Consider the following 9873-nt stretch of genomic DNA (forward strand, 5'->3'; position numbering starts at 1 on the left):
TGAAAAAATCCCATCCTCACAGTACAGTCCATCCTTTGTAGGTTTTCCTTCCTTTCAGTGTTGTAAACTCAGATCCTTTGTCAATGGTATTCCAGCAGCCACTTTACCACATTCTCTTCTTTGAAACTCTTTATAACTAATGCTGTGCTTCAAAACGCTTTTTTGTTTCTCTTCTTTGCCCGACTTCTGTCAGCAAAATCAGAATTGTTATCATAATTATACTAGTTCACAAAGGGAAGCATAGTAACTAGAATCTGGCCACTTCACTTGCAATTCTTTTTTCTGATTAGAGTCTGTCAACTGCAATGGGACAGCACCTACTGTGAGAGCAGACTGCATGGCCTGCAGCAATTAAAGCATCAGACAGATTTCTATCTTCACACAAAACATCCACCTCTAACTTCATTTCAGAGCCATAGTGGATAAAATGAAATATCAGACCTGGTTTATGAAGAAGCTGCTGAAACAGAAGTATAGCTTCCTCACTCCAGTGTTCCCCCTTCCCAGGAACTGTATCATGCAAAGAGCAAGAGTGTGCCAAGCGTGGCCAGTATAGCAGACTTTCTGGAACAACTTTAAGTTTATGGATCTCAGAATAAGGTATGGTCTTCAGAAAGCCGTAATCAATAAATGTAAGAACAACAGACTGATCTGTTACTTCACCAATTTCTGCCCTGTACCACTCTGCTTCCTGCCCAAACTCGATCAAGCAGCTAGCACCAGGTATCACAAGTTCTTCTGGCAGAGCTGGCAAGTCGTCAGGAAGGTCAGAGAGCAGCAAGGACAAGTTTCGCATGCAATCAAAGAAGATTTCAAACTGGATACTGAAGTTTGAAGGATCAGTAACTGCAGTTGCACACCCAGGATACGTTCTGCCACTACGCAGCAGCATCCACATGACTGAATTTATCTTGAATGATGTATCAAACTCCTTACAGTTTGTATTACTACATTTTTCTGGTCCAACAATTGACCAACAATGACTTAAGACCTGGTTCAAATACTCCTGAAGTGTAACTTGTCCTACTAAAATATCTACCTCCCAGATATCAGATGATTTCAAGTATCTCAAAAACAAGATCCTTATTTCACAATCTAGAAGTGCATTTACTACATGGTCTAAGTGAATTTTCTTCAGGTTTTTAAAACAAATCCACCTACAATAAACAGCTTGTTTAGGAATACTCTTAATCTCATCACTGAGCATCTTTGCATTATTTAAGGATACCATCTCACATGTGCCATAATCCATGAAAAACACTAGCATTAACTTTTCCCTGACAAATTTCTTTATCACTTTTGATCGATTCCATTTTAAGTTCCTTTCAGATTGTGTAATGCATTCCAGACCCTGTTCAATGTCATCCACTCTAATCAAATCACTTCTTTGGGCTTCTTTGTCAAGCATGACATTTAACTCATGTAGTATTTGCAGATTTTTAAGTAACTGTACATAAAATTCTCCACTCTTTGAAATATTAACTACTTCTGCTGCTTCTACTTGTCCAGAATTTAAAACCTGATGAAGGAGACTTAAGGGTTTTACAGAAATATTTTTCATCCCAGAAGTCTTGGTTTTATTTTGGCCACCTAAACTGTTCTTAGACTTTCGAGGATTACCATGTTGTTTAGGTTTATTTTCCAAAGAAAATACCCATGTGCTATTCCACTTTATGTTGTCTATTTTATGCAAAAGGCTGTTAGACAAAGACTCTCCATCACAAATTACATCTATTTCCCATTTTTCTCCATGTTGCTCTAAGAACTTGCAAGCTACTGGCTTGTCACTTACTGCTCTTGCAAAATATGCAGCACTTTCTTTAGTCCAGCTTTCCCCAGGAACACTTTTTACACTGCTAAGGAAACAATGAACACTAAACCTTGGCAGAGTTAAGAATTTTTCTGGAATCCTGCGGATTTTTGACGAACTTACAACTGCAGTATTACCATAGTCAATAAATTCTACCTCATAGGAGCTTCCCGATTTCAGAGTTTTAATAACTGCTCTATAGTAAAAACAATCAGCGTCGTGCTCTGCAACGATGAGATTCCCTACCATGAGCTCATTTAAGCAATTTTCCCAACCTCTATTCTCCAAGCTTTCATTCAAATCATCTGCTAATTTTATTATTAAGTTTTCATCTTCTGCAAAGTGAACATAGAAACTTGATGGACTATTCGTATGAGAAATATAACCTGCTACTTCAGTATTCACCTGGATATCACGTTGAGGAAGGCTGCTTAATGTAGGTATATTTTTATTACTCCTTTCCTGTTGACCTGCACAATTTGGTCTTTCATTCTGAGATTCAGAGAGAGCATTTACAGTTATTTCCTTTAAATGTAAAGCAGAGTAAGAGAGGGAGTGAGAAGCAGGTTGTCCAATCCAAGGTTCCTCTCCATTCTCCAGAAAAGCACTGAAAGTATTTCTAAAACTTTGCTCTTTGCTGTCATGTAAAGTTTGCTGTTTTGAGAATCCACTACACAATTTTGGTGCGCTACATGCAGTCTGCTCTTCATCTCCAAAATTCTCACCAGTATCTGCCTGGAAATACTCATCACAGGCTTGGCATTTCACTTCAGTTTTCAATTTAAGTATTTCAGGTTCTTTAACACTAACTTTATTAATTTCTTTGTCATCTTTCATGTGACATATCTCTCCTTCACTACTTCTAAATGGTTCCATATGGCTTTCCTGTGCCAACTCTGCCAATACCTTTTCTTTAATTTTCTGACTTACTTTGAGCTGTCCATCATACAACTCCACAACAACCTTTCCATCTGGTTCTCTGGATAAAATTACAGCCTTCAGCAGTTTACCAAGGAATGTTTTCACAAACCATGTAGTAATTCTTGCTGGAAATTCTGCCCCCCTAAGATCTGACAGACAGAATTTAATAGCTTGCATGGGTGTGAAGAGTAGGTCAGTGGCAGAATATGGAATAGGCATCAACTGGTCTCTCTCCACCATACTCCTATTTCCAAAATCCACATAGTCAACCAACAGAAAGGACGTTGATTCCACAGGAAAAGCCAAAGCTCTGTAAAAGAGACCATCTTCCACATATTTGGCTATACACAGTCGTGCATTGCCATGGTAATTTACATTACTTGACATTTGACTTACGTCACTAACCTTCTTCATCAATGCCTCAAGAGTTTCAGAGTTGCGGTTAAGCTGACAATAGAATTCTGAAGGACTATTTATGTGAGTTATATAAACCTCCTCCTCACCTCCAACTTTTATATTAAAAGATGAATAGCAAAAACTGTACAGAGAACCCAAACATGAAAGGCTTCTCGGTCCAACACATTCAGGCTGGGTGAGACCACGCTCTCTGAGGAATTCCTCTACACTATTAAGTGGAGTCCGTAAGTCAACTACATTGCATAAACAATTGGGGCTCAGAAGAACAAGAGCATAAATGGTGCAAGTCAGTGGTCCTCTGGAAGAAAAAATGAAGTCTTCAAATTGTCTATGCACTTCTTCAGACCAATTGATTGAGTCAGTCTGTAAGACTACATTTTTAAGTCCACATCGAAATGCCTGACTCTCTAGAATTAGGAAATCTGGAAGGACACCCTGTACATCTTTAAGTGAAACTCTTTCCTGATAACCATAGTCTACAAAAACCACAACAACTTCATCTGTGGATACCTCCTGCACAACAGTTGCTCTGTACCACTTCCCATCTTTGGGATACTTAACAACACAGGCAGCCTGTCCAGTTTTGTAGGGAGTGGTATGATCTTTATAATATGTCTGAATTTTTCCCATTAAGCTATTTAGCTCTGGCAGTTTGCTTTGCAGTTGACAAGAAAAATCTGCTGGGGAAAAGATGCAAGAACATACCACTTCATGAACAGTTCCTGGTTTAAAAACAAGCTCCTTATAAACTAATTTTTCCTCGCATACCAACCTATGCATTTTAGAGACAGCACCTTCTCCTGAACAAGATGGCACAACAGATTCTCTAGGCACTGGCGGCACATTTAATGATTTTTCTTTCTGAAGCACGTCTCCATTTCCAGATGCCTTATTTTTGCAAATATTACTGGTGTTCTCTGCATTGATTTTTTCTTTTTTACATTTGAGGTGATTCCCGCTGTGCCGCTTTTTTGCTGCCCTTACAACAGGCTCTGGTGGCTTCAGCCGATATTCAGCATAACCAGCTTGCACCATGCACGTGGCAACGTTTCCTTGCAGGAAACCAGTATGACACTGCACATTAACAACGTACTTGTTGTTTTGCTTTCCAACAACATGAAGCAGCAGTGGTTTGTTCAACACCACGTTTTTAAAGAAATCAGTTTCTTTTTTAACCCACACACCATCAACAGGAAATGTGCAAGCAAGGGAACAACACACAGCTAAAGCCGGTAAATCAGAAAACTCGGGAAGCAATGTTTTCACATAGTGACAAGGTATAGTATCTGTATTTCCAAAATCCAAAAAGTAAACCATAATGCTAACACGAAACACTTTGGTGACAACACCCCGGTAATAACACCCATCCCTGCTATACCGAGCACAGCACAGCAACCCTGGTTCTGGCTTTTTAAGGACCATCTCATCATCTCTACACTGACTGTATGTGCAGGCAATGTTTTTCATCAAGGCATGAAACTCATTCTGGTATCTACAAGTTTGAATCCAAAAGTCAGATGGATTTATGACGTATACTACAAAAGCTCCATAAAAAGAGTTCACTTGCATCTCTACTCTCTTGCAGTGGCTGGAGAAAGAAATGTCCCGTTCAGGTAAGCAGGCTTTTTTATCTTTGTTTCCAGAGCAATTCTTAGACGAATTGTGTCTCTCAGGACTTAGTTTGCGGTTTAGCACGGTACTTCTGGGTTTTGTTTCCAAAAGCGAGACACACGGTGCAGCTGTCTCATTCTGGTCTTCTGGATGCTCAGCATTAGTGCCAAGATTTTGTTTCTGCAGCGTTATATAATACAAGCGTTCAGCGTTATTGTACAAATCAAATTGGACACACACAGAAGTTTGTCCTATTAAGGCTTGGGTAAGTTCTTTGAGCTGAAATTTTACTACTGTTTCATCCTGACTACCAAAACAAGACAGCGTACATGGAAATGAAATCATTGGTAATGTCATGAACTCAGCTTTCAGTTTTCGAATACAACTAGGTGGCACAGCTTCAATAATACCAAAATCCATAAACCAGACCTCCACATGGTCAGAGAGAAGTTGTTTTATCACTCCTCTATGCCACTGTCCGTTTTGCCTCTTGGCAGCACAGAGCAGCCCAAAACTATCACAAGATGTGGTATTTTCTCCAACAAGAGCTTCATAGTACAAATGCATAGCTCCTGTCAAACATTCCAGCTCCTTCTGCCATTTCTGTATCTGACAATAAAATTTATTTGGGCTTACTGCACCAGTTATTTTGACATTTTCTTTACTGCCAACAGGTAGACATGGAAAGAGTTGATCTGGAACATGCCAAAAATCTGTTGGTTTCTCAGAATTATTTAAGGTAAGTAACTCCCTGAAGGGATACTGCTGTGTCAACAGTTGTGGCATTCTCTTACAAAGCATTCCTTGGGGCAATGCTCTTAAAGTTTCTACAACAAGACAAAATGAATCTCCATCAATAAATTTACCTAGCTGCAGTTCAAGAACATCAGTAATAATCTTAGGCACTTCTAGAATAAACAGCTGATATGGTGTAACAGCCTTCACATGACCGGTGATCTGTAATCCTACCAGAGATGAAAAATAGTTAACAGCTTTTGGACCCCATCTTTCTCCAAGAGGAAGTATGCTTGCAAAAACACCCAAAACCACCTTTGGAGGCAGCTGAAACAATTTATCATTAGCAGCAGCAAGATGTGTTTCCTCAACAGCCAACACATGTCCAGTGTCTATAAGAAAAGTCTCACAGATATTCCCTTTTTTTCTCAGAACTCTTCCTCTGTGCCATTCTCCTTCTGTGTCTTCCACCAAGCAAGATCCACCAACACAGACATCATCTTTTACTTTGAACACACGCTGTATTTCATTTTGTAGTATGAAATAGTCAAGCTCACATCCTGTGTTGTACTGAGCCTGGAACACTATAACCAAGCACTCAGGATGGCATTCTACATGAGTTATCTTCAATTTCTTATCTACTGAGTCTGGTGAAGGAGTCAGAGATTCCATCCTGTCTGCAAAGAAAAAGAGTATGATCATCTTGATAATTTTCTGTATTTTTTCTTTCCAATTCCTTACATGACATTTGTTTTCAAAATGGCTTAACAGCATATTATTAAAATTCTGGCTAAAACATATACTAAATATTTAAGAATGTCATGTTTTAGGCAACTGGGATACACGCCATGCAATTCTCTTAGAAAAGACATGCTCAGCTCAGGTAACATGAAAAAAGCTACCTCTTGATTCGCTCACGTGGCAACTGTTTTTATCACCTGAGAATAATTTTCAAGCAAAATGTTGCTCCCACAATAACACCAAGGTATTCCAGTCTGTTTCTCCTTCCTTTTAATCTGTAAAAGACCAAGGAGCCATCCCCTACTTACCCTGCATTTTCTGCTTAAATCACTTCTTCAAATCACTGACAATTTATAGCTCCATGCTTTACTGTTTACTCTGCCTGTCTGTACTAACAGCACATTTAAGGTTCTCAAAATTGCAAAGACATACTGAGATTATCATCTATGTGCAACAATTCTGCACTGCTCATCAAGTAACAACTGTGCCAGCCGTGTTTTGTATGGTCTCAACATTCTGAGTGTGATAGTTTAAATATCTTCAAAACAGTCAGACACTTTTCTGATCTGTAATCCAGTCTTGAAGCCCAACTTCCAGTTTAATTCATTTGTCAATGATTCAATGAATCTGTGACTTCACACTGTTTAAAAAGGCTGTGTATGATGATAATTTAATCAAGCAAAATTCCATTAAATGAACTGCTGTTCTAACAAAGTAATTTGAGGTAGACAACATCAAATGCAAAGACAGTGGATAAATGCTCAAGGATAGTCTGGACAAAGAAAACCTCCATTTATGAATTTTTATGTAAAGCTGGAACTTAAACTTTCAGTTTCAACTACAGGGATTTAGGGCGATCCCCTTAGCCTGCAAAAAAGTCTTTTATAAAACTGTCATGGTAGTTTTCATCACAATCAAACATGAAGCAGCTAGTGAACACGTAACCTGTCTTCAGAAAAAATACTGATCCCTATCATTCTAGTTCACAAAAAAATTTGAACCCCTCCCACAAAAAAACACACAAAACCACAAAAATCTCCCTCTAATAAATAAATTAACATTCCTACTGTAAAGCAGTAGGGCAGAAGGATGAAGGATGCGTAACTTCTAAAACCAAGCAAAAAAACAAACCCAAAAAATCAAAACCACTGGACACCAAAAAAAAAAATCCTCCTCCCAGTAAAAGCAGTATTAAACCCAGATCTGACAAATTCCTGCTTCAACAAGACCCCTTTTATCCACCTTCCCCTGTAACAGAAAGTGAAAATCTGGGTGCTTTTCATGCAAGCAAACAGCCTTAAGGAATTGGTCCTGTCTGCCTGGAAGAAACATTTGATCACTACAGAGACTTAAACTTTAGAAGGGGCCTGACTGAAACTCTGCTCCCTTTTTTTTCCCCCTTCACTGCAACTATGCCCTCTTTGCACTAACACATAACAAAATAAAACAATTTGTGCATTAATGCTTGTCTGTTATCACAGTCTGAGTATCAGCATCACACTGACACAGCCACATTTCTACAGCTGACAAAATGGCCTTTTGCTGTTTACTCACCTTTCCACCTTCATTAGTAACACATCTTCTAAAGGAAACACAGCCCAGTAGTCGACAACTACGTATCTATGAGGAAGAACGGTAGAAAAATCATTAGAAAAATACACATCAACTAAATTATTGTACTACTTCTACTGAGACCACCCCTGAAGATAAAGTCTTTGAGATGTTTGTTGACAAGAAGCTCAACATGAGCCAGCACTGCCCACTCACAGTCAAGGAAATCAAACACAACCTGGGCTGCATCAGAGGCAGCGTGGGCAGCAGCTCCAGGGAGGCGATTCTGTCCCTCTGCCCTGCCCTACGAGACCCCAGCTGCAGGGCTGCATCCAGCTCTGGGGTCCCCAGCACAGCAAGAACATGGACCTGTGGGAGCGAGCTCAGAAGAGGCCACAAAAATGATGAGAGGGCTGGAGCACCTCTCCTGTAGAGACAGGCTAAAGGAGTTGGGCTGTTCACCCTGGAAAAGGAACAGTTCCACAGAAACCTTATAGTACCCTACAATACCTAAAGGGGATGGAAAGTGACCTTTTACAAGGGCATGGGATAATAGGAAATGGGGGGAAATGTCTTTTAACTGAAAGGGAGTAGATTTAGAAGAGATATTACAAAGAAATACTTTATTGTGAAGGTGGTGAAGCACTGGAACAGGTTGTGCAGGGAAGCTGTGCCTACCCCATCCCTGGAAGTGTTCAAGGCCAGGTTGGACGGCACTCTGAGGAAGCTGCTCCAACAGAAGGTGTCCCTGCCCATGGCAGGGGGTTCAAAGTGGATGAACTTTAAGTTCCTTCCAACACAAACCATTCTGCAATTCTCTGAATCCTCCTCCTGCCTGATAAACACACACTGGAAAAGTTCCTCATACTTAGCTGAACTACAATCTTAAGATTACAAAAAGCAAAATCACAAAACTGAAAAACTGAATCCACCCTCCTAAAATCACAATCTGGCTATACTTCCCTCACTGAAGCTCCAAAACCCAATCCAGTCAGAGGAACACCAGGCAGGCACCCACCATCTACTTTCTAAGCAGGAGTGGTCAAACATTTTTATTTGCTTGCAACATTTCAGGCACCAAAATGCAGAGCTCCATCACGAACCACCAACTTAAAGACAATTCATGCCATAACAAAAGGACTTTTAAATGCAACCAAATGCAAGACACAAGGTACAGGTTGAGCTGCCTGCGCTCTGGCCGACGCTGTCTGACGCGGCACTCACTCACCTAAGAGGAGCCGGGCACGGGCAGAGGCTGCGGCCGCCCAGGGGGATGGGGGAACGGACCCGAGCGGAGCCGAGCGGAGCCCAGCGCCTTCCAGCAGTTTCCAGCAGCCTCCGGCAGCCGCCTCACCGCCCGCGGGCAGCAGCGCCAAGCCGCATCCGGCGGCACCGCACGCCCTAAATGGCGGCGCGAAGCGCGGCCGGAACGTGGTGCCCGGGAACGCGCGTGCGCAGCCGCACCGCCCGGCACTTTCGCGCCTCGGGCGTGGGGCTCTGGAGAGCGCCGGGTGAGCTCTGGAGCCGCGGGTTCGAGTCCCGGTGCCGCCTTCCCGCGGGCGCTGCGGCTTGGTTCGCTTTTCTTCTCGAGTTGTACTTTATTTGTTTGTTCTTGTGCTTGCTTCTCGTTGTTTTTCCTTTGCGTTTCTATGCTGCAGGTGTCATATTTTTAGGATGTCACGTGAGAAAAGTGCCCATGGGCCACAGAAGTTACTGGAGCTGCCCGAAGAGGATTCGAGAGCTCTTATTCTTTCCCGTTAGTGAAAAGAAATTCTCTAGGCTGAGAAAAGTACATCTTAACAGAGGGCAAAGTGCTGCCCCACTTCTTTTTGTATATACATCAGATTTTGTTTTTCTTAGAGGCTTGGAGGCAGTGTCGCTTTTTTATTTTATTTGGGGCTGTTTTACAAAGTGTATAAGAAAACTTGATAGGAAGTATACTCCTCTAAATATCAACATGATGGTATGTCTGTAATTGATAGAACTCTAGAAAGAGTTCAGCTGTAGATAATAATTTGTAAGAGTTTATCTTCAGTTTTTGAGCTTTGTTTTCTCAAAATGTCAGCATTGCTGCACCATAGCTACAC

The 9873-nt window shown here is 41.1% G+C and overlaps 1 protein-coding gene across 1 annotated transcript; it reads right to left on the reverse strand.

Moving 5' to 3' along the window:
- Nucleotides 1–286: 286 nt before the first annotated feature.
- Nucleotides 287–9167, reverse strand: TDRD15 (tudor domain containing 15). The gene is made up of 3 exons (XM_059469110.1): nucleotides 9015–9167; nucleotides 7790–7855; nucleotides 287–6171 (listed from the first exon to the last, which is right to left on the reverse strand). Exon 3 carries the CDS (start codon nucleotides 6164–6166, stop codon nucleotides 287–289), a length of 5880 nt encoding a protein of 1959 aa, XP_059325093.1. The 5' UTR covers nucleotides 6167–6171; nucleotides 7790–7855; nucleotides 9015–9167.
- Between the last annotated feature and the right edge of the window lie 706 nt (nucleotides 9168–9873).

This window comes from Ammospiza nelsoni, chromosome 3 (assembly GCF_027579445.1).
Source record: "Ammospiza nelsoni isolate bAmmNel1 chromosome 3, bAmmNel1.pri, whole genome shotgun sequence".
Lineage (NCBI taxonomy): Eukaryota > Metazoa > Chordata > Aves > Passeriformes > Passerellidae > Ammospiza > Ammospiza nelsoni.

Bases quoted from the DNA above. Each gene is read 5' to 3' on its own strand.
- TDRD15 (XM_059469110.1), bottom strand. From the start codon at position 6,166: ATGGAATCTCTGACTCCTTCACCAGACTCAGTAGATAAGAAATTGAAG.